General features: G+C 38.9%; 1 protein-coding gene across 1 annotated transcript in view; it reads right to left on the reverse strand.

Annotated features, from left to right (window-relative positions):
• The window catches only part of SPATA16 (spermatogenesis associated 16), a 218,291-nt gene that overhangs the window by 70,728 nt on the left and 121,331 nt on the right, over positions 1-26,232 (reverse strand). Inside the window, exon 4 of the mRNA XM_036243294.1 lies at positions 6,416-6,500. Within this exon, the coding sequence (XP_036099187.1) occupies positions 6,416-6,500 (85 nt within the window). The remainder of the gene's footprint in view (positions 1-6,415; positions 6,501-26,232) is intronic.

A 26,232-nucleotide genomic window follows, 5' to 3' on the forward strand; every position in this document is an offset into this window, starting at 1 on the left:
CTATAAAGGTGACTAATATTGAAATGATTTTGCAATACTGTATCAAGAAGAAAAACAAAAAACTGAAGTAAAAAAGTTAGTGTTAGTTATTAGTATAAGGGATCAACTTACGCTCAGTGTTAAGTTATACTACAAGATTCTCTGGTTAGTGCAGAGAAATCCATTGGTTTATTGCTGCCTCCATTGCCACATTTGAACAAAGCTAATAGCTAAGACCTTAGGGTTTGTATGAAGACACCAGTGAGCACAGAAACCAATGAGACAAAAGAAATCTACAGCCTTCTCCAAACAGTCTGATGAATTTCACACTCAGCTAAAGCACAAAAGTTGCCCACAATTGTGAACTTTACACACACAAACACAGAAATACTTGAAGTCGTATAAGCACTGAATTTTAAACTTACAAACAAAACAACTGTTCCAAAATATTCTCAACATTATTGATTTGAACTTCATGACCAACCAATATTTGGTTGATTGATTTGTTTAACAAAGATATCTTGAGCTACTTTTTGCAGTTCACTTTGATGAAAAAAAAAAAAAAAAAAGTGAAGAAAAACATGTAAAGAAAAAGATTGAAAAGAAGTGTTGTCTAATTTAAGTACCAGTTGTTTTTCTTGGTAAATATTTTGTGTTAGAAAATATGCTTGAAGACAGGGTGATGTCTGTTTTGTTCACTGATGCATTTCCAACACATAGCACAGTACCTAACATGTCGTCACTAATAAGTGCTTAATAAATATTTGCTGAATGAGTATAATAACAAATGCAATTGAGGGTAAAGAAAAAAATATCTACTAATTTAAGAGGCAGCTGGAGACCCTGGGTTGGAAAGGTTTCAAGCTGACTGACTACAGTGCCGTTTTACTATATGACACTAACATCCTGGGTGCTATTTTCTGATTTGAGTGCTGAAAGCAGTAAATGTCTCTTGCGAGGCCCAATACCAAAGAGGAAAGGGGCTTTTCAAAAGAGAATGAGTAGTGTAAGAGTTTTAACCTGTGGATGTGAACCCCAGGAAGTCAAGGAAGAGCTTTGGGGGCCCAGAGGCGACACCATCTTCCTCAAGGATTAGCTGGGGAAAATCTTGTTTCTCGGTGCAGCCAGCTCCTGATTTTGTCCTTTGCGAGTAATTACACCAAAGAAATATTCCTTTTCGGTGAGCCCTTTTTGGGAACCATTTGTGCCATTGATATCTTTAAGATGGTGAACATTTCAATGCCAAGTACAACTTGAATTGGATGGGAAGTCTTGGTGTTCTCTGCACAGATGGACAACCTGTGCTGTTGGCGCTGCCTCAGCCTTTGCTACTTCACTGAGGAAAGCTGCTCCGTGTGTCAGTCTTTCTTCATGGGCCTGTGTTGGTGTCAACACCTCTTCCAACAATCCAAAAAGAGGTCTTTTACTGCTGCGAAAGCCTTCAACTGCCGCAGAGCCAAGAACTCAAATCAGTGCCTCTTCCGGAGATCTTTGTCAAGGTACGAGAACCCACACCATGAGGTTCTTACCTACTGGAGAAGTTTATTGGCAATCCAGAGAAGAAATTTAGAAGTAATTTGGTTTGGTTAAGTCTTTAAAAAAATTTAATAGAAAAAAACAACAACCTCATTTTAGGACAAATTGATAGTGAGTTCATTCCATGACTAGCTTTTATTTTTAAAATGGCTGATATCTTAGTCATATAAATGAGACAAATCTTTTGATTGAAATAATGACATTGACTATTAGACATGATGCTGAACAAACTATGAGCTTTTTTTGGATAAACTGTGAGCTTTTCTTGGGTCAAGCTGCTACTTCAAATGAGGTAGCTGGAGTCCAATAATAATATTAACTTCCCAGACTAGGGGTGAGACTGACAAAGTCTTCAGAGTTTCTAGGTATAAAAATCTATAGACACTCAGAAAATCGTTTACGTCTTACAAAGATCACATTTGTTTAGATGGCTTTAACATCAAAACACATTGCTGGCATAGCTTTGATGATACAGACTTAACAAATATAATCTCATTGACTTGAGGACAAAGGGAATGATGTAATATGAATTTGGATGTTTTTTGATGCATGCCTACTGCTATGAGATATTGTGGGCCCTAGGAGCTCTGACTCCATTTGCTATTTAAGACTTCGTGAATCAGGGTTTTGGCTCTATTGTCATCACAATAAAATACTGACATTGATGAGATGTCAAATATAATATTCCAATTTCTTATTCCAGAAAATTTGCATAACCTTCTCACAAGAACGAGAAAGCCAGAATAATCTGTAAATATTGCTCTGGCGTTCTATGTGCAGAAGATCAATTCTCAATGTAGAGATAAAGGGTAAGCATATTCTTCTCTGTGTATGTGTTTATGAGTAATGTTTCTAGGTGGAAGCCTGCAAATTGAATCAGATTCTCAGAGGGGTTTGTGACTCAGAAAACAAGAACAAAAACAAAACAAAACAAAAAAAAAAAGAAGAAAAAAACTATTAAGGTGGAAATGAGCTTATCAGGCATCTTGTCCATTTAGTGGGGTTCCTTTAAACTCATTTCATGGGAGTTTTGCAACAAAATGAGCTATTATGGCCTTTTCCCACTCCCCTTTGCTGAGTGGTGCAGATCAGAGTTGGCTTTGTAACTCACACTGCAGGAGATAAAGCCCATTCAAGATAACCCACATGACTGAAAGTGAGAACAGGAAAACAGGAAAGGAAACCTGAGAGGAACCTTGTATGTTTCCTGATGCTATTAAGTCTAGCCCTGGATCTCAAGTGGAGGAGGACTCGAGTTTACTATGAAGTTCTTCTTGGAATAATATTATTACTTTAGGAGCAATATATAAACACATAAGGGTCACTGCTTCAAAATAGCTAATTCTTAGCCTGACTAGGACTTTCCATTTTGCTAATTTGTTCAGAATTGTGAGGATTTCTCCAAGTGTTTGAGAAGAGGAGGGTGGCTGATGACAGAAGAAAGGTCTCAGGTTGCAGAGGTATGCACGCAAGTATGGTGTGACAAGTTATTTCCAATCCTCTCTAGCTCTGGCGAGGTGACATGATTACATAATAACATGTGCAAACACTTTTGTTCAAAGTGCTATATCCCAGTGTGAGCTGTCATACAGCATAGAGCTTTATGCCCTTTTTATTTTCTTACTGGGTTGATGATTTGAAAAATATTCTTAATACAATGTAAAGGTGTTCTGTGCTCACCAAAGCAAGGGTCTGTTCTTTTGAGTAAAAATTTTGTCAATCAATGGTCTATGAGAGTGGGTATAAACTGGTTCTCAAATTTTTACATTCTGAAATTTTCCATTCCCTGTTTAAAACCTGAAAAAGAAGAACTGACCAGAATGGGAGGGATTTTATGTGGTTGAAAAGGAAGCTGTATAGTATCCTCTCCACTTACAAAGGTAGTGAAAACAGCCCCTGTCTATATTCACTTAATGAATGTCTATGAATGTACATACAAATACAATTCCTAGTCTGTGATGTTTGGGGCATTCTTCAATTCGACACTGTAGCTGCGATGGGGTTGGGTAGTGGAGCGTCCCCATCTTTAAAGTTGGCATGGACTGGGCACTCTCTGGCAATGCCCTAAACTTTGATTTAGAACAGAACAAGGTGTAAGGGGCAGGCGTATCTATTTGAATTAAGATCAAGGAGAAACTGGCTATTAGAAGGAAGAATGTAACTGGTGAGACAATGGTGTGGTGTCATGATTCTGGAGCTAGTGAGAGGGTGTAGTTTATGGAATTCATTTGTAGGATGCAATTTCTAATTATGTTATTTTTTCCTTAAAATTTGTGATATCATGTTTGGATGTGCCTAAAAACGCAAGCTTTTAGTGCTTACATGGACTTTAAAAATAGACCTCCTCAAACACTTGATGGTAGTCATCTCATATTTTATAGTTGAAGCTTCTCTAGACTAACTTGCCTCAGGTTAGGTAACTGGTGTTAGAACCTGGACTGAATCAGACATGACTTCCAGACAAGGCCTCGTTTTCAATATACCAAGTTGATTCCAATTAAAGGAGAAAATTAGAATGCCGAAAGAAACATGTTTTTCTTATCTTTTCTTAATACAGAATGGCAAAATAATAGTATTTGTTTTATTCTTTTTTTTAATATAGCAAACATGCATGCATGGCTAAGTGGAGATTATTTTCTTAGTTTGAAGTAAATAGTGGCATTATTACTCTTTGAAAGATAAAGGAAACAAAAAACTTATTAACCAACTTCAAGCTCTTGACCTTTCTTAGGTTGAACCAACACTGGACCCTTTTCTCCCCTAGTTCAATGTAGAAAAAACAGTAGATACTCAATATATGTTGGTTTAATGAGTAAATAAACTAAAACGAACATTCATTTGGGACCTAATATATGCCAGGTCTGATAACTATTATCTCATCCTCAAGATTCAGCTCCTTTCTCACCTCTCTCTAGAAGCCTCTGGAATCCTTTGATAAAACGTCTTCTTCCTTTATTATATTTATAGCCCATATTATTTGCTTATTTTTCAAATCTAGCAATTCTTTACAATTATTTACTTACACATCTATTAGCAACTACTGATGTTTTGCATGTTCTAGATTTCCTTAGGTATGTCTAGAACTTATCAGCAAACTAGTAATTTTTTTAGATTAAAATTTACCTAAAGATTAACTTAAAAAAATGTTATAGGTCTCAATGATAAATAAGACTAATTTAAATTCTTATTTTTATATTGAGTAAATTGAACTCCAAATATTTAGATGACACAATATAAATTACTGAGGTTACATGGTAAAACAAAACAAATTACTGAGGTTACTGAGACATTCCTGTCTCATGAAGATAATGTGTGATAGAAATACAGAGAACTTGGGACCAAGACACACTAGTGAAATTGTGGGAAAAACCAGGGAGCACTAGAAGACTGTTGATGATTATTTCTCACTTTCATATTAGTGTTTTAGCAGATCTTGTTCTAGTTCGTTGCAAAGGTTCATATTCAATTAAATTAAACTATCTTGAAACACAAAGAAAAAAAGAGTCTCACATAGTCTGGAGAGCAGAAGATATAGAGGAAGTTATTGTAGTTGATTTTCAAATATTTTTAAAAACTTTTATTTGGAAATGGGTTTTCATTTGACCAGTGTGGCCCCACTGGGAACCACTTAATGTATGTTTTAAGGCAGGAGAAATCCACTTTAAATGAAGAAAGCAGCCAGGCTGGTGTGGCTCAGCGGTTGGGTGTCGACCTATGCACCAGGAGGTCACCGGTTTGATCCCAGATCAGGGCACATGCTCAGGTTGTGGGCCTGATCCCCAGTGGGGGGCATGCAGGACGCAGCCAATCAATGTCCTCTCTCATCGATGTTCCTATCTCTCTCCCTCTCCCTTTCTCTCTCTCTAAAAAAAAAAAAAAATCAATAAAGAACAAATTAATAAATAAATGAAGAAAGCAGTTTAACAGTTAGCAAATAAGATGTTTCTTGAGAATAAGTGAGATCTTTATTTTGGATATATTTCAGCAGAACATCATTGACAATTTGTGGGGAAAGAATGGAACAAAAATAGATGTGTATGTTTTGAAGGACAATGACCTAGTACATTCTTTCATATATATATATATATATATATATATATATATATATGAAAATATATATATATGTGTGTGTGTGTGTTTATTGATTTTTTTTAGAGAGAGAGATAGAAACATCGATGTGAGAGAGAAACCTTGATCGATTGCCTCCTGCCCTCCTCCTACTGGGGATCCAGCCCACAACCTGGGCACATGCTCTGACCGGAAATTGAACCTCGATCTCTAAGTCCATGGGAGGATGCTCAATCCACTGAGCCACACCGGCTGAGCCTAGCACATTCTTAATTCTCCTATAATTCTAAGAAAGTATAACTCTCTTCTTGACATCTAACTGACCTTTTGTGTGACTTCTTGCTACCATTTTGAATAATAAGAAAGAAAATCTGGAGTTTGTTTGGTTAAGTGTTCCAAATCCTAAATGTTACCCAACAAATACAACTGATCTTTGCATTTCCCTTCATTGTGTAATTGGTATTACTTCTAGCATCTGCTTTTACAGGTCATAGATCAGAAAGAATCTATGAAAACACAAAGTTCATGTTTTAAAGGATCATGTCATTATAGCAGCATGGCTGGGAAAACTGTTCCCGGGATGTCTAAAATTTATATTGGGTTGTAAAACTGAGGTATGAGCCAAGGGTTAACAACCTTGAATTTTACCCTTAAAATTAGTTAGAAAAATCTACTTCATTATAAATTCATTAAATATATTACCACTGAGTGGTGTCTTTCTGATTGATATGCCAACAGCTACCTTTTTCAGCAATCTTATGAGCACCAATCCTTCATTTTGGTCTGAAAATGAAACAGGCCCCTCCTCCCTCATTGGGATATCAGTTTTTACCTGCCAATACAGTTTGATGAGCTTGCTTACACACTGCTCACTTCCTCCGAAGAGCCAGAACATGTAGTCAGCAATCATGGCACTCCTAAGAACAGGGACAGATTAAAAAACACAAAACCAAAACCCAATGATTAAGACCAAAGAAAAACCACAACAGGTAGTATATATAAATACTGAGGAAGAAGATTTTATAATGAATAAATTTGACGGACAAATATTAAACAAAGCATAAGGCATAATTTTCAATGTAGAAAGTAGGGTTTTTTGATAGCTAAACTAACACTGTAAGAGAGGAAACTTGGCCATTTATCTCTTAGATTTTTTTGTTTGTTTTAACAGTATAAGAACAGTATTTACAGCCCCAGCCAGTGTTTCTCAGTGGTTAGAGCACTGGCCTACCCACCAAAGGATGGCAGGTTCGATTCCTGATCAAGGGCACCTACCTGGGTTGCAGATTTGTTCCCCACCCCAGTTGGAGCATGTGCAGGAGGCAACCAATAGATGTGTCTCTCTCACATTGATGATTTTCTCTCTCTCTCCCTCTCCCGCCCTCCCTTCCACTCTCTCTAAAAATAAGTGGAAAAATCCTGGGGTGAGGATTAACAACAAGACAATAGTATTTATAGATAAGAGAATGCTTTGTTTTGGTTACCTCTTACTAAGCTTCAAAGCATTTATGTAGTAACATATATTATGGACTGCAAAATGCCTTTAAACCTAGCATAGTATTATAGCTAACTATTATATATTGGTATTTAAGTACATCTCAGGCTTTACCTGAATTAAAGATTATTCACGTCTGATTATATTAGCTTCCTTAAAATTGAAAATAAAAATTTTCCAATTCTGCAAACACTCCTCTTCCTGCAAACTTGTGTTTAATTGAATTGGTTTTAGTATCTAGTGTGTACAACCATTGCATTAGTCTTATTAAGCTGAGGGGATATTAAAAACTATTGTGCAATGGATATTAATTCATTGCTTAGCACCCTTTGGAAAAACAGTTTACTTTTATGACTGTTTCTCTGTGAGGCCTCTCTATTTCTTTTCTCCAGAGACTCCAAATCCAATTAAATGTGACTAGAAGTAATTCCAAATTGTCACGTTAGCCAATTAAACATATAATAATCCTGTGTACCTAATCACTATAACCAAAAGTTTATTTATTTAAGTAGAGCTATCACTGAGTACCCCTGAATGTTTTTCTTATCTTTGCCTGCAGATACGTGTTGTTTCTTGACATCATTGTAAATTGAATTAGAAATTTCCTTCCCTAGATGTGAGTTGTCTAAGGCACAGCGGCTATAAACTTATGATGGCACTCTGTTGAAAGAATTAAAATGTTTACATTCTTGCTCAGAACAGAGAAAAATTGGAAATTTAAAAATTAACAGTGGAAAAAAATACCACCATTTGGCAGATTATTCAGCTCAGTGTTTTTCTTTTCACACATGTGGTATTGAAAAGAAGCTGTCCACTGACATTTCAAAATAAATGACAATAATTTAAGAATAACTGATCTTTTAAGAATCTTTTTATTTTTCAGAGCTCTAGTTTAATAAGATAAAGGGAGCCAGGAGGTTTTGATGTTGTGTAAATATGTTATGGGGTAGCAAATAAGCTATAACAATCATAGACGGGAGAGTGGCAAAAGGGAATTCCCAACATTTGCATTATGACAGGAACACACGGGAAAATGTTCTCCCCAGGAACACCTAAAAAGGAAGCCTCCTTGTCATGTAGGTGCCGTCACCTAATAGAAATCCATTTACTGAATTCTGAACTGAAAAAATCAATGGAAAATCTTAATGAAAATATCAATGAAATAAAATCAATCAATGAAAAATCTCACTCAAGGACAGCACACGGTGTATTAATAGAAACTGTGTACTCTCAGGTGATGACTGACTGCATTCTGAGACTCCTTTTCCTTGAATACCAAATATGACTCAACAAACATTGTTTAACAGGACACCAGCCATTAAGTAAGCAGGGAGGACAAACTTTTCCTAAAAAGAATCAGATAGCAAATGTTTTGGGCCATGTATCTCCTAACTACTCAGCTTTGTCTTGCGGAAGCAGCTATAAACTATATGTAAACAAATGAGTAGGGCTGTATTCCAATAGGACTTTATTTCCAAAAACACACGCAGGGCCAGATTTGGCATAGTTTGTCTAACTCGAAGGTAAACGAAGTACTAGGCTGAGCGACAGGTGGAAGCATTGGTGTAATTGTCAGTCAGTAGTCAAAAACCAACTTCACCTCCTGGCCACAGGCCCCCTTAAAAATATGTCTACTGTTTTCTCTTTGGGGACAATGTATAGATTGTACTAAAATCACTATGCAGAGTTCAGGAAAGAAACTACAATTTTGAAACACTCAACAAGTGTAAAAGACATCCTGGCTTCATAGACCCAGTGGCTTCCGTTAAGTGAAAGCTAAATTGGTAGTTTGTATGACGTGTGATTGTCATCCTTGTAGTGGAGCGATTGGAGAGAAAGGGAGATGGATGGCCACGGTGGGTTTCTAGGGATTGCCTGCATTTGTAATGCTTCTGATGCTTTGGTTTTGAGTTGACTACTGTAAATGTAGAATTTTTTAGCATTATTATTATTATTTTCCAAAAGTTGCTTTTTCTGTAATTACATGTTCTCAAATTGCTATATTCTTTTTTTTTTTTTTTTGGTGTGTGCCCCTAGCAGGAACCGAACCCAGGACTCTCTGGTCTGCAGGCCGACGCTCTAACCGCTGAGCCAAACCAGCCAGGGTGCTACATTCTTTTTTTTTTTCTATCCTCACCTGAGGACATTTTTCCATTTTTTGTTTAGATAGAGTGGGAGGGAGAGAGAGAGAGAGAAACATCGCCATGAAAGGGACACATCAAGTGGCTGCCACCCGCATGACCCAGCCAGGGCCGGGGACAAACTGCAACCGAGGTACATGCCCTTAGCGGGAACCGAACCCGGGTCTCTCCGGACCACAGGCCGACGCTCTAACCGCTGAGCCAAACCAGCCAGGGTGCTACATTCTTAAGTATGGTTCTATGACACCCGGAGGCTCAAGTCTTTTGCCAAAGGAACACATCTCCAAATTTATATTGAGACTGGGTAAAAAAGGTGAAGGGATTAAAAGTACAAATTGGTAGTTACAAACAGTCATGGGCATGTACAGTACAGCATAGTCAAGTCAATAATATTATATCAATGTATGGTGTCAGGTGGGTCCTGGAATATGGGGGGACACTCTGTAAAGTATGTGATTATCTAACCACTATGCTGTACACCTGAAACCAGTACAAAATCATATTGAATATAAACTGTAACTGAAAAATAAAATTAATGAAAAAGGAACAAGTAAAGCATTAAGATTCATTGTAGTTTGTTACCTCCCCTCAGTGCAGCACAGTTACTACAATAGTAAAAAGGTATGGAGATGCCTTAAAAAATTAGGTCTAGAGTTATCATATAACCCAGCAACCTCTCTTCTGGTTATCTACCCCAAACACCGGAAAACATTTCTTTGCAAAGACATATGCACCCCTATGTTCACTGTAGCTTTAGTCATGGTGTCCAAGACACGGGAACAACCGAAAGTTCCTTCTGTAGCTCTGGATAATGAAGATGTGGTGCTGTATACAACAAAACACTACACAGCCGCAAGAAAAGATGACGTACTGCCATTTGCCAAGGACCTGGAGAATAGGCTAAGCAAAAGAAGTCAGACAGAAAAAGTTAAAATCCATATGTTTGCACTTATATGTGGAGTATAAAACTGAAAGCAACTAATGAACAAACAAGAAACACAAACAAAAGCTCATAGACACAGACAACAGTATGGTGGTAACTGAAAGGAAGGGGGTGGGCGATAGTAAAGGGGGTCAAATGTACGGTGACGAAAGATGATTTGACTTTGGGTGGTGGGTACACAATACAACACACAGATAATGTATCATAGAACTATACACATGAAACCGATATAATTTTCTTAACTAATGTCACCCCAATAAATTTAATCAAAAGAAAAAGGTACTAATATTGAATAACAAAATATGGTTCCATAAAGCTACAAGTTTGTGGAGGTACTTTTCTTAAGCATCATGTCTTTCTTTCAATACCTGACACAGAGCTGTGTTCATATGAGAAACACAGTTTAGATTGTAGTTGCTCCAACCCCATTCTCTTCCCAGTGCAAAGTGATGCCTGCACCTCCCACTTTCCTTTGTCTGGTTCCCTATCACAGCTCTGCCCTACAGGTTAGCCTTTGAATCAGCATAAAAATCACTGAAAGAGCATGAAAATATCGTTATACCATGCAATATTTATGAGGAAAGAGACAGGGTTGTTTTTTTCCTCCTAAATCATGCTGAATTTATAATCAACTCAGAGCATCTACAAGGAGTCAAGTGCCTGTGGGATCCTGGTTCTGGCTGGCTCACCCCATGAGTCGATGTAAATACTAACCTGTCATGCTTCCTACTTTTCTTCAGGTATCTCTGTTTACGTTAGGCCAATACCCTGGATGTCTGTCACTGTGATTCCGTTTTGCTGCTAAGAGTCCTCATTTCATTGTCATTATTCTATTCAACTTACTTTCATTAATCTGCTGAGTGTTGTAGCTGCATGGCACTGCACGATCATATTAGCCAAACCTTTTAAATTGACAGTTGATGTTTTAATATCTGTCAGCTTTGAGCCTTTAATGAATGCTAAGCACCATGTTAAGCTCTCTGCATAGCAGCGTGTGAACCCAGCCCACCCACACTTCTGCACCAGACCTCTTCCCCTCGGGCCTACCCGTGCAAACTGCTCCAACAATATTCTCTCCCTCTCTTTTCTATTCTTTCAATTTTTCCTTTTCTCTTAGAGCTTTTCTCCCAGCACACAAAATGCTGTTCTTTTTACCATCTTAAAGCAAAACATCTCAAGATCCCTCTTGATCCACTTCCCTTCCAGTTACCATCTTAATTCTCTCCTTCTCTACCAAAAAAAAAAAAAACAACCAAAAAAAACAAAAAGCCTGCTAGAGAAAGTTGTGTGCACTTATGTCTAATTTCTCTCTCCGGGGCTCACTCCAGCAAGGTTTTCATTCCCACCGCTTCACTGAAACTGCTCTTGTGAATGGTGTCCACACAGCTCATGCAATAGCCCAATTCTTAGCCTTCAGTTCACATCACTCTCAGGGGCAAGTGATGCAGGGGCTTGTTCCTGCTCCAGTGTACTCTCCGCACTGGCTTCCACAGCTCTTTCTGGCTCCCTCCAGTCTCAGTGGTTGCTCGGTTCAGCCTCCTGTGCTGGTATGCCATCTCCTAGCTTCGGAGCAGGCAGGGCACAATGCTTGAACCCCTTGGCTTTCTTTCTGTACTCAATCCCTCAGTGATGCCACCAGTTCCACAGTTTTAAGTATCATTTATGGGTTGACAACTCTTACATTTATACTCTGAGCTTAAACCTGTTCTTGGATCTGTAGACTCTTCCAGAGGCTGCTTTGTCGACGGCTCTACTTAGATATGTGGAAATCAAAACTAGAGGCCAGCCTTGAAAATTCCCTGAGCAGATAAAACCAATTTAGTCATACAAAGAAAGCTTACTTTATCTTATTTTGCAAGACTAACTTGATGGTGGGTCATTTCTTGCTTATACCTTTGGAAATCATAAGCAAAACCTCAACTGTTTTCCAAGGTTCCTATGAGGTAACCATTCACCAATTTGTTATCATTTGAAAAATTCTAATATTATAACCAATCTCTTTGAACTACAAATAATCATTGCTTTCTCACTATATCAGCTGCTTTATACCAATAGACCCCTGAGCCTCACTCCATGTTTTGACTTGAATGCTCACAGCTTGCAGACTATCTTTTTGGTGTGTGCACAATAAATTTTACTAGTTATTACTACTTCTTGATTCATTGATGTTAATTTGGTTATTTCTAAACCTTTGACACATACCTAATAGGTATTTCAAACTTAACAGTTCCATGCCAGAGATACTGATCTACCCCCCCCCCCCCCCCCCAGTCCCTAATCCTCTTCTTCATCTCTCACATTTTCTATCGAGTCTAAGATAAAGTTCTGGTCAGGTTATCTTTAACCAATGTCAGAATCTGTCCACTTCTCACCACCTCCAGCATTACCATCTGGTCCATCAAGTCTCATCTGGATTATTGCAACAACCTCAAACTGTTCTTTCCTGCTTCCCATCTGTCTATTCTCAACACAGCAGACAGAACGATCTCATTAAAATTAGTGCATTGGAGCAGGTCACTGCTATGCTTAAAACTGCAAAGGGTACTTATCTCACCCAGAGTAGAAACCAGTTTTTAAAATAGTATTTGATATACTACAAAGCCATTGTAATCAAAAGAGCCTGGTACTAGCACAAGAACAGGCATACAGATCAATGGAACAGAACAGAGATCCCAGAAGTCAACCCACACCTTTATGGTCAATTAATATTTGGCAAAGGAGGAAAGAGCATTCAATGGAGTAAAGCAGTCTCTTGAATAAATGGTGTTGAAAAAAATTGGACAGCTACATGCAAAAAAAATGAAACTAGACCACCAACTTATACCATACACAAGAATAAATGCAAAATGGATAAAAAATAAACTTACAAACCATAAAAATAAACTCACAAAACCATAAAAATCCTGGAAGAAAATATAGGTGGTGAAATTTCAGACATCTCGTGTGGCAAGAGAAACAAAGAAAAAAAATAAACAAATGGGACTACATCAAACTGAAAAGCTTCTGCACAGCAACAAAAACAAACAAACAAAAAACACCCCCCCAAAACAACAAACAAACAAAACAAACCACATCAAAATGAAAAGAGAACCCATTGTATGGAAGAACATTTTTGCCAATGATATATCTGATAAGGGGTTAATAGCCAAAATACATAAAGAACGTATACAACCCAACACCAAGAAGACAAACAATATAATTAAAAAATGGGCAGAAGACCTGAATACACAGTTCTCCAAAGAGGACATACAAATGGCCAAGAGACATATGAAAAAATGCTCAATGTTACTAATAATTAGAGAGATGCAACTTAAAACTACAATGAGGTATCCCCTCACTGCCAGAATGGCTACCATCAATACATCAACAAACAACAATTGTTGGCTAGGATGTGGAGAAAAGGGGACTCTAGTACACTGCTGGCAGGAATGCAGACTGGTGCAGCCACTATGGAAAATAATATCGTGTTTTCTTAAAAAAATTAAGAATGGCACTGCCTTTTGACCCAGGGATCCCAATTCTGGGAATATATCCCAAGAATCCTGCAACACCAGTCAGAAAGAATATTTGCACCCCTATGTTCATGGAAGCACTATTTACAATAGCTAAGGTCTGCAAACAAACCAAGTGCCCATCAGTAGAAGAGTGGATAAAAAAACTGTGGTACATTTACACAATGGAATACTATGTGGCTGTAAGAAAAAAGAAACTCTTACCTTTTGTGAATCTGGGGACTGTCATCCTATGTGAAAAAAGTCAGTCAGAGAAAGATGTATACCATATGATCTCACTTATATGTGTAATCTAATGAACAAAATGAACTGATGAATAAAATAGATCCAGAGAGGCATGGATGCATGGAACAGACTGACAGATCTCATAGGGGAGGGGCGTTGGGGGACTAGAAGAGATTAACCAAAAAACATATATGCATAAATGCATAGCCCATGGACACAGAAAATAATGTGGCAAATGCCTGGAGGGTGGGGGTTGAGTGAAGGGGGCAAGAGAGGAAAGTGGGGTACATCTGCAACAGTGTCAACAATAAAAAAAGTGTTTGAGTCCTATTCCATTTGGGCACATATTGCTCCTCTGATTTCATTTCCTACTTACTCTGTCCCTCTTGCTGTTCCACAAACAAACAGGTACACCATTGCCTCTGGGATTTTGCGCTTGTCCTTTTCTGTCCTGGAATGTTCTTTCCCTAGACACCCCTTGGCTCTCTTGGTTACCTCCTTCAGGTGTGTATTGGGTGTTACTGTCTCGGGCAGGACTACCCTGACACACTGCAGTACTATCCCTGCTCTTGCCTCGTACTTTTCCCGCAGTACTTATCACCATCCCACACAGTGTTTATTTTATTATTACTACGTTTGGTAGCATTTATGGCTGTCTTCTTCTATGGCAGGGGTCAGCAAACTGTGGCCTGTGGGTCAAATCTGGTCTGCCACCTGTGTTTGTAAATAAAGTTTTAATGGAACAGAGTAGTGCTCATTCATGTACGCATTGTTTATATACTATGATCACTTTTTTTTTTTAGCCCCACCCAGGGACATTGTTTGCATTTATCTTCAGATAGAGGAGGAGGGAGAGAGGGAGGAGGAGAAAGAGAGAAACATTGATGTGAGAGAGATACATCAACTGGTTGCCACCCACACGACCCCAACCGGGGTCGGGAACAAACTGCAACTGAGGTACGTGCCCTTAGCGGGAACCAAACCTGGGACTCTCCTGTCTGAGGGCCGCTGCTCTAACCACTGAGCTAAACAGGCCATGGCTATTATCACTTCTTATGTATCAGTGAGAGCTGAATAGTTATGAGAGACCCTATGGTCACCAAGCCTAAAACATTCACCATCAGCTCTTTCCTGGAATGTAAGCTCCTTGAAGGCAAGAATATTTTTTGCCCAGATCAGTGATAGTCACACAATAAATATTTGTTCACTTAATGACCAAACATTACCTTATATATGTATTTAAATAAAAAAGATTACATTCTTGTTACAAAGAACCTAAGTCCTACAGAGTTACTAATAAGTGACATCCTTATTAGGATCCTAATATGAGCAGTCTGGCCCTGGGGCCACCTCCCTGTCCATACCTACCAGATGCTTTTGCAGCGGCGCTGGCCTGGGGGTGGCGTGGCAGGAAGGCTTCGTCAGTGTGCAATAGAGAAGCCAGAGCAACATTAAGTCATATGAGAGCTTAATAAATGTTAATGGATGCCGATGTATTTATCACATAAATTAAAGAGGCAAGGTACCCAGAGAACATTGGCTTAATATGTTGTCTCTGTAATTATTTTAACATGATGACTTCTGTTGTGTTACCATATTTGAATTCATTTTACCAAATTGTTTCTGAAGTCACACTTAATTCACTTACTTCATCTGTGAAATATAAAAGGGTCAGAATCTGGCTTTTAAATACATGTGCATCTAAAAAGAAAAGATTTTGATGTCATGAACTGAGCTTATTGTGAATCAGATCCCATTCCTATAGAATGGCACATGCACAATAAAAGAACTTGACATCTTATTATTAATACGGTAGGTACTGGTTTTGCTTTCCAAATTAATACTATAAAAGGATCACGATGTAGAAGGATATTCGTGCCAGGTGATTTCACACACTGAATATTCTAAACAGACTGTGCAATTCTAGGGTATGAGAATATACTACTGACATTTCTCCAAGCCTACATTCTGACTCAAAATTTATAACATACTTCTCGGTGTGGCCACATGGTGGTGTAAAACAATAAGATATGGGTAAACAAAAGAAAATCACAGCACACAGTCAGCAGTGTGGTCTCCTCGGGCTGACTGGCTGGGACCTTGAAAAGTCCTTCCTTTCATCACCTTGCCTGTAGGCAGATTACACTTAAACCTTTCAAATGAGGCTGAGGAGACTCTAGCCTGTTTTAAAGACTGACACAGAGCACAGTGCTCTGCTTCCCTCACCAATTCCGCAACCTCACAGCCATCGGTGGCATTTTCTGTAGTTTTGTTTTGCGGGCTACAGTTTTTCCAGTGTTACTACAACCCACGAAGACCCTTCCCTCTGTCTAGGGGTTCTAGAATCCCCACAGTAATTTATTAATCTTCTCTTCCCTAGGTTAATTATTGAACCTTACTTGCTTTAGTCTTTCTTCATGGGTCCCCTTTTCTAGACATTAGTCAGTTTCACGGCTGTCTTTTCAACTTTAGCTCCTCCTGATCTTTCTTCTACGATGGGAAATTGACCTCTCTCAAGAGTCTCAGAATAATTGTATGTCTTTGTGTGCAGCTATTTTCAGTTATGTAGCTGGTACAGGTACTTGGGGAAAGTATGTCTATTGGATAGTTGTAACTAACAACAGAATTCTTCCTTACTATCAACATAGTTAGGAGGAGGTTATATCCGTCCTTCTGTCCTTAAAAACGCTCAACAACATACATATATCATGTTGTTAATTTTAGAAGAATTAATGTTAATACAAAGTGCATATTATTTTTGAATACAAATACACACTAATATTAAAAAGGTTATATCTAGACCAGAAGGAGAGCCAAATGTAAGTTCACACAAGTGTGTGCGTGCGCACACACATACACACACCCCTCAAGCATCTTTTCAAAGGCTTCTATATTTTCCACACAGCAATCAGCCACAATGATCTTGTAGAATATTTGAATGTAAACTACCTCAAATAAAGCCCAAGCCTCTATTGTGGCCCACTATTCTTGTCATAGGTTGCCTGTTTTCCTCATCAACATGGTGAGGGTTTCTACCACCCTCCAGTGGATGTGGCTTGTTCAGTTGCTAAAGTGAATAAGAATTTCCTACCTTGGGGGCATTTGTGCAGGTGGTTCCTCTTGCTTGAAATTTATCCCCTCAATTTTTCATCTGGTTCCTCCTTCTCAAGATTTAGGCCTTTAGGCTTTGGCTTCAACATTGATGACCTCTTCAGTGTGGCCTTCTCTGACCATTTGATCTAAGTAAGTTCTGCCCTACCATCTCTCAACCAGAACTTTATTCTTTTCCTGCATAAGCCTCACATTTTGTGCTTGTGTATTTACTTCTTTATTACCTTTTCCCCCTAGATCTGTATCATCCAATATGGTAATCACTAGCCATGTGTGGCTATTTATATTTAAATGAATTCAAATGAAAAATGCAATTTCTCAGGTACACAAGGCACATTTCAAGGCCCAGTTAGCCACATGTGGCTAGTGGCTACTACACTGAACGACAGAACATCTCCATCGAAACTGGATTCCTACTGGCGCCGCGGATCTGAACTCTAAGCTTCAGAAGCCTACCATCAAAGTATCTCACAGAAAACCCAGTAAATAGCAGGTGCTTGTGATGATTCATTATTTCTTTTCTTCACTGATTTTTTTTTTTTTTTTTTTAGAGAGAGAGAGGAAAAGAGAAGGAGAGAAAGAAACATTGATGAGAGAGAACATCAATTGGCCACCTCTTGCATGCCCCAAACTGGGGATCAGGCCCACAACCTGGGCATATGCCCTGACCGGGAATCGAACCAGCAACCTCTTGGTACATGGGTCCATGCTCAATCACACCGGCCGGGCATGATGGTTCATTTTTTAAAAATATGTTTTTATTGATTTTAGAGAGAAAAAGGGAGACAGAGGGAGAGAGAGATAGAAACATAGATGAGAGAGAAACATTATCTATCAGCTGCCCCCTGCATGCCCCTTACTGGGGATAGAGCCTGCAACCTGGGCATGTGCCCTGACTGGGAATTGAACTGGTGACCTCTTGGGACCTGGAATGACAGTCAAACAACTGAGCTACACTGGCTGGGCCTCGTGAAGGTTCATTTTAAGTGTTAACTTGAGTGGGCTATGGTTTGCCAGGATATTTGATTAAGCATTTATCTGGATGTATCTGTGAGCATGTTGTTGGGTGATATTAACATTTGAATTTATAGACTAAATAAAGCAGATTGCCCTCTCCAATATGGGTGTGACTTATCTAATCTATTGAAGGGCTGAAGAGAACAAAAAGGGTGAGTAAGAGAGAATTCGTTTTCTGAACTGGGACTAGACTTAGAACTTATCCCATCAGTTCTCTAGGTTCTCGGGCCTCTGGGTTTAGACTGGAATTCTATCTCTGTCTCCTTGGAACCTCCAGTTTGCTAACCACAGATTTCAGGACTTCTCAGCTCCTGTAGTTGCATGAGCCAACTCTACATACATATGTCCCATTGGTCTGTTTCTCCGGGGAACCCAGACCAATACAGTGCTCGATCATTTATATCTGCTTTTGTCTGTGCTTTGACCTGCTCATCCTCCCCTCCCCCAGCTCCACTACCGCTAGTCATTTGATGTTCATCAGGAGGCTGAGCCCTACAGCACTCTGGGTCCATCATTTCAGTAGTTGATAGGCATTGAAGAAGTTACAGTTCAGTCTCTGGACTTTCACAACAAGTCTGTCTCTTTGCCTAATTGCCAGTTCTAATAGCTGAAAGTTGTCCCTGAGACGAATCTTTACCTTTTGCTGGCCAAATCTAGTTAATGGGCTCTTGCTCTGATTGTATTTTTAAATTTCGACTATTACTGGGATTCTAGCCATGCTTGCTCCTGCAAGACTGTCTAGGAATCAGTGAGAGTTTTTCTTCAAGTTCACTGCCTGCCTTGGCTACTAGTCTGAAATTTCAAATATCTCCTGCTCCTGTATTCTTGATTGATAACAACAAACAACAACAAAATTATTATATTGATATTTGTAACAGCAATATTTACTGAGTGATTACCATGTATATAGTAAGTACTTTTACATCTCATTTAATTTTTAAAACCAAGTTATGAAATAAGGAAACTGAAGTTCCTAGAATTGAGGAGACTAATTTTCAGAAAATTTGGTGTCATCAACTTTTGGCCTCTTAACTGTGATTCTGTGCATATTGCCATTGTTTTCCTGTGCATCTTTCACAAGACTCCATGATCTTTTGCTGGACTTCTTGGATCTAATTTCTTGCCAAACTGTTGACCACAAGTGTACAGTCTAAAAACAACATTCCTGTGGTTGATTAAGTACCAGGGGAGTTAATTATTATTGCCTATTAATGCTTGTTCTCTTCCCCTATCCCTATCCCATGGTTGTGTCACTAGCAGACAAGTGTTCTTGGTTTTGGCTTATTAATCTGATACAGTCAACTTTTCTTTTCCTGGCCATGTAAAAAGATATGTTATTACTTCTATAGAAAATATATGTCTGGTTGAAAAGGCCTAGATAAATAGGACTTATGTCAAATTATATATAAAGCTTTGATTTTATTTTTTTCTGTGCAGAGTCCACAAATGAGGTTATCAAAATATACAAGCATTTATGTTTATTATAATAAGCAAGGTTTGGAGTCATGGCATAATAAAAAAGTATGAGACCTTGATGCTGGCCTCTATGAGATGCCAATTTTTGAGTATTGATGTGACAGCCATATTTGAAAAGAGTAATAAAAATATAAGGCAGTTTTATAGCCACAAAGAACTATGCAAATGTTAAGTACATAATGTTAACTAAGAAGTACAGAGCATATGTGCTATGGACTTTTAAAGGAGGAAATGATTACTTTGGCTCTAATGGACTGATTCAGTGCTGAGAACTAAAAAAATGGCTAGCATTATTTTTAAGTGATGATGAAGAAAAGAGATTTTATTTAGTTTTACCAGAGACATAGTAAATTTAAGGGCATTGAAGGTGGAAAATATTAATACAGAATCTGAGGAGAGGCAGAGTGTTTGTGTAAAAAAAGAGAATTATAAAGAGCATGTTGGCAACAGATTGTAGTAGGCCTCGGATTCCAGACAGATGAATTTGGACTTTGTCCTATAGAGGTTGGGAAGCAGGGAGAGTAAATGGGAACTTTTGATTTTAAATCTCAGCTGGTCTAAATTCCATGTTGAGAAGGACCTCTTGGGGACCTTTCAGGGACAGTGACAGCCTTAGACAGTACTTGCAGTATTCGAGGGCCGTCTCTGCTTTTTAGGCATGGGTTTACAAGCACTGTCCCTTGATAGCTGGACCCCACTTTTCTCCAAGATGAAGAAGAGGAACTGGGGAACCTATATAGATAGAGAGAGAGGTCTGAGTACACGTGTTTTTAGACTCATAGCTACATACTTCATAAATTCATTTATTTTACAAAGATGAGATTCTAAGGTGACTAAGCCATTTCTTAGCATTACAGTCAAATGGGAAGGCAAACATGCTCAAAGATAATTATGTCACAATGAGTAAAGTAAAATAATATATGCACTCAGACAGCTGAGTCGGTAGGTGTGTTCAGGGAGGAGGACCTAGGGGAGATGAGAAGCTGGGTCAGCCTAAAACAATGAGCAGGATTTGGCCGAGCAATTGTCGAGTGCGACTGAGAAGAGTATTCTAGGCATAGGGTACAGCTTGAACACTGAGTACAGGGAAGACCCGAGAAGCCAGATGCTAGAGTCCAACAATACAATGTTGAATTTATAGGACATCGCTCTGTGCAGAGATTAGAAAGAAGAAGAGAGGAAACCCCAACAGGACCATCGTGCTGAGTTTAGAGCAGGCAAGGGAGGCAGGGAGAAGTCGTGAGTAGCTTGGATTTTAAGTACAGAGTGACTTGGGTAGCTGTGTGGTTTAGAGAGAGAACCTGGGCCACTCTTCAGAGGTTGCATTGAGGGTGAGAAAGCTGGGCGTGGGAAGTTAGTGCAGGAGTCTGCGCAACAGCATGTGAGCCTACAGAGGGCAGTGACAGTAAGCAAGCAGGAAATTGACATATCGGTACTATTCCTAAGGACAGTCAAACGGCAAAGGCATGTGAGAAGGCATTTGAGTCCTTAAATATGGACATATTCCAGACACGAGGGGCAGTTTCCAGTTGTATCCTATTGATCCTGAAAGAAAAGAAAAACCTAAAACAGAATTCTTTCTGTTTCCAAATGAACGAACGAATAACTTATTCTCAAGGAAATTATAAATAACGAGAAAACAATAATGTATTTGGACTGAACCCAACAGTATTACCCTCAGGTGGAGCCTGACTGGTATCACAGACCAGCATCATGTTAAATAATGTGCTACCCTGACTCTGGAAAGCGTTCATGGAGCCTGATAAACCTGAGAAGCACTGTTAGTGTTCATTCTTGAAGGTTTCCTCCTGGAGCATTTTTCTAGAGAATGTTCCTGCCAGTGACCAGTCTCCTGCTCCACCACATCCTCAGGTCACTCTCGCGGGACCAAGAATCGAGCCCCCATCCTTGGAACTTTTCTTCACCAGCAGAGGGAGCCCTCACCTTTGGTATATGTAAAAATCCAGAACACGTGTTTTCTAAACTTGAACAGCATCCTAAAGTTTATCCAACTTCCTGTGGGATCAGATGAAGGGGAAAGATTAAGAAAAAACAAAGAATGTCAGGAAAAAAAAAAATGAAGGTCATCCGGAAGAGGAACAAAAGCCAGAGGAGAGTCTGGATATGTAAAAACAGGTCATCCTGATTCTAATTTTGCTTTCAGTAGTCCACACCAGCAGTTTCTCCAGCCAATACGAAATGTAAAGCAGTTGGAAGGAAGAGACAGAGCAGAAAATAAACCCATTCACAGCAGAGGAACAGCTTACAGCAAATATAGCCAGAACTGTCTTGTTACACCCCAGAAATAAGGAAAAATCATGGTCTTACTGCTTGCCATTCCATCTCCTGATCTATGATTGGGTAAGAAAAGTCTCAGAATAGAAAGAGATTATACAGTCTGATAAAACATCTTGGTTATTTAGCATTTCGTGTAATTGGACTGCATTCATAAAGTCCGCTGCCTATAGTCTGACACCTACAGGTAAGGAGGAGGAGCGGTAGGAGGACCGGTAGCCAGACTCCAAGTGGTAAGCTGGCCTCTTGGAACACGTAATCGATTTCCAATAGAACCAAATATACATGCCCCGTGGTGAGGTTTTCAAGGCAGCCTAGACACACCCATTTAAAGCACAGCTTACTGAAATGACATACATTGAATACTTATGCAATGTTTTCTATGAAAATAAAACCAAACAAAAGAGTAAAATGACTATACATCTGAATTTTTAATGGAGTAGAAGCAGCGTTTCTCAATAGCGGTCACTCTTGGCCATTGTAGGTAAGTACATTTTGTGTGGTGGGGGATGGTCCTGTGCACTGCGGGAGGCTGGCATCGCGGGGTATGCGTTCCACGTGCCAAATGCTTGCCAGTTACTTGACCAATCCGAACACCCTCCCTCACTTCCCACGAGATGAAGGGGGGCTGAGAACCATTCGGAGGTGTTTACAGAGGTTCTGAAAGGGAATCATAGGCCCTTTAATGATTGGTGAAACCGATTTTAAATATTTTTCAGGTTGAGTTTTACTTCAGAACATTTCTTAGACCATATTATCAAGAGCATTTTTCTTATTAGTCTTGAGCAGGATACTTTTTTGGCTCCCCAAAAGAACAAGAAGGACAAGCGGCCCCATGCTGAAAAATGATGTATAACTTAGAAAAAGTTCCCTGAGGTTTAATCATCTGAGCACCAAAGAGGGGAAGAGAAGAGGAAGGGGGAAGCATCGTTTGCTTGGTCCTGCGTGGAAGCTGAAGCCAGGCCATGGAGTCTCATGCCTCTCCCTCCTTTCTGATATGCTTGACCTTGGGCAAGTCACTTAACCCTAACATTGTGCATGGTTCATCTCAATAGCGGAGATGATTTTAATAATCCCTATCTTCTGGAGGGGTATGTGTGTGTGAGTAATATTACATGTACAGTTATTTGAAACCTATGAAATAACCTACAACTTTTAGGTTGGCAGAATTATCATTAATATTATGTTTGTCAACTTGAGAATGAAGGTAGAGATGGTAGGGTCCGATGTTGAGTCAGATGTTCTCAACTCAGGCAAGCTTCATGTCTGTACAGAAAAATAGGAATGGTATGAAAGGTCAGAACCAGTTGATGGAGAGCTAGGGCAGAGGTCTCCTAGCTGGGGAATGTCTTTTTCTTAATATAATCAAAATTGCTACACAGGACACTTGAGACCCAAGGTGAATGGATAGTTAAAACAATTTTATATTGTTTTCAATTTCATCCAAATAGGAGAACCACAATAACAAAACACCATCACCGCCACCATCATTAACAACAAAACATTTTTGTGAAAATCCCATGAAGATACAATAAAGTGTTAACAGCTCACTGAGAAAGGACTGGCTGACTCTCCCAAGAGAGCAGAGGACTACAGAGGCAACATTGAAGCAAGGTCTGGTTTTTATGAGTGATACATATTCAGGGTGGACATCAGGGAAAATTACAGTGTGTTCAGATTTGCTTTTCACACGTTCCCAGACTTCTTTGAATAGTTCATGTTGCTAAGCTGCACACCTGAAACTAATACAAGATAATAATGAATGTAAACTGTAATTGATAAACAAAAGAGAGAAAACGGTTTGTGCCTTTGTCCTGGCATCTTTTGTTTTCTTTGCGATGCACTCTGCTTGCATTCCTGCCACCAAAGAGCCCCACAGCGAAACCGGCCTCCACCTGGCCTCAGGTCAGTTTTACGGAACTCAGCTTCTCCCTTTCTCATTACTTTCCTTCATTCAAGTGTATCCATTCTGCTTCTAAAATTTCAATGCAACAGTACATCTAGAAATAAACAGGCAATTTGTAGGGCATCAAAAAGTCCCCTGCCCTCAAAATGTTCCCCTCAGTGACATGAAGTGCTATAAAATGACACATTAATCACTTCTTTAGGTTGAGTTATTAAATGGTATTGCACAAGGTGTTTTCTCTGAAGGTAAAGACATTATAGTTCATTAATGATTTGGAGTAAATTATTTTCATCATATTAGCAGAGAGGCAATACGGCATAGGGATAGAAAATTCAGACATTTGAGCTAGACTCCTTTATTTGAATCCTAGCTCAGCCATTTGCTGTCTGTATGAATTTGGACAAGTTACTTGACCTCTCTGGTCCTCAGTTTCCTAATATTACCATGTGGATAATGATAGTTGCCAACCTGATAGGATTGTCAGAAGGATGAAATATCCTATCATATGGAATGCACATCAAGCCGGGCTTGATACTTGGGAAGCACTCAGTAAGTGTTAGCTTGCAAATTACTATTCTGCCCAGGCACTAACATTGATATTTGGGAAAATGAAATGCACATTGCTTCATTGAGAAGCATCTATCCAAACAGGCTTTATTTTAGACTGCCTCAAAAGCGTATTGATTTTCTCATTTTTATTAAATTTTTTTTCTTGCATTAAAAAAAATTATACAAGCTTATAACTAATATACATAGTGTAGTTTTGAGCCTACAACAAGAATGCCACATTTTGGGGTACAGCCTTCTTTAACCCTTAGTAACTGAAATGTTTTTGTCATCCCTACTGTAACACATTGCTTATAGGTCTTCTCTGAGACCCCCCTAACTCTCCCTTGTAGATTATCTATTGGTATTCTTTAAAGGCATCTCTGATATGATATCATTATGTGGAAGGCAGGGATCACCTCTCATTCATCATTATGAATTCACCAGAGCTTCGCTCAGTGTAGGGTCTTGTTACATTATTGTCAAATGAATGAACAATTAAAATATATATTAATTAATTTATATATAAATTTTTTTATTACAGATGTCCCTCCTTTTCCCTCTATTGACACCTTCCTCCCCATCCCATCCTCCCACTCCCTCAGCATTGCTGTCTATGTTCATTGGTTATGCATACCTGCATGCAAGTTCTTTGGTTCATCTCATCCATTCCCCTCTGCCCCCCTCCTTAAAGGTTTGTCAGTCTGAACCATACTCCTTTCTATATCTCTGGGTCTATTTCGTTCATCAGACCACCTTGTTCATTGTATTCCACAAATAAGTGAGATCATGTGGTATTTGTCTTTCTCTGAATGGCTTATTCTGCATAGCATAATACTCTTCGAGTCCCTCCATGTCATCTCAAAGGGTAAGAGATCCTTTTTCTTACAGCTGTATAGTGTTGCATTGGGTATATGTACCACAGTTTTTTTATCCACTCATCTACTGATGGACACTTAGCTATGGTAAATAGCACTGCTATGAAAATAGGGGTGCATACATTTTTCTGATTGGTGTTTCAGCCTTCTTAGGACGTATTTCAAGAAGTGGAACCACTGGGTCAAATGGCAGTTCCATTTTTAATTTTTTGAGGAAATACCATGTTGTTTTCCATAGTGGCTGCACCAGTCTGCATTCCCACCAGCAGTGTACTAGAGTCCCCTTTTCTCCACACCCTCGCCAACAATTGTTGTTTGAGGATTTGATGATGGTAGCCATTGTGGCTGGTGTGAAGTGATACCTCACAGTTATTTTAATTTGCATCTCTCTGATAATCAGTGACATTGAGCAAATTTATTCATATGTCTTGGCTATTTTTATGTCCTATTTGGAGAAATGTCTATTTAGACCCTCTGTCCATTTTATTAAAAAAAAAATTTTTTTTGGTACATACCCCTACTGGGAACCAAACTCGAGACTCTCTGGTCTGCAGGCCGATGTTCCAACTGCTGAGCCAAACTGGCCAGGGCTCCTCTGTCCATTTTGAAATTGGATTGTTTATCTCCCTTTTGTTGAATTGTATGAGTACTCTATATATTTTGGAAATAAACCCCTTATCTAATGTATCATTGGCAAATATGTTCTCTCATAAAGTGGGTTCCTTTTTCATTTTGATGCTGGTTTCTTTTGCTGTGCAAAAGCTCTTTAGTTTGATGTAGTCCCATTTATTAATTTTTCTCTTTGTTTCTCTTGTCCTAGGCCATGTATAGGTGAATATTCTGCTACTTGTGATGTCTGAGATTTTGCTGCCTACATTTTCTTCTAGGGTTTTTACAGTTTCATGAGTAACATTTAAGTCTTTTATTCATTTTGAGTTTATTCCTGCGTGTGGTGTAAGTTCATGATCTAGTTTCATTTTTTTTGCACGTAGCTGTCCAATTTTCCCAACACCATTTATTGAAGAGACTGTCTTTACTCCATTGTGTACTCTTGCCTCCTTTGTCAAATATTAATTGAGTATATCTTGGGTCAATTTCTGGTTT

Source organism: Molossus molossus, unplaced genomic scaffold (assembly GCF_014108415.1).
Source record: "Molossus molossus isolate mMolMol1 unplaced genomic scaffold, mMolMol1.p scaffold_m16_p_5, whole genome shotgun sequence".
Taxonomy (NCBI): domain Eukaryota; kingdom Metazoa; phylum Chordata; class Mammalia; order Chiroptera; family Molossidae; genus Molossus; species Molossus molossus.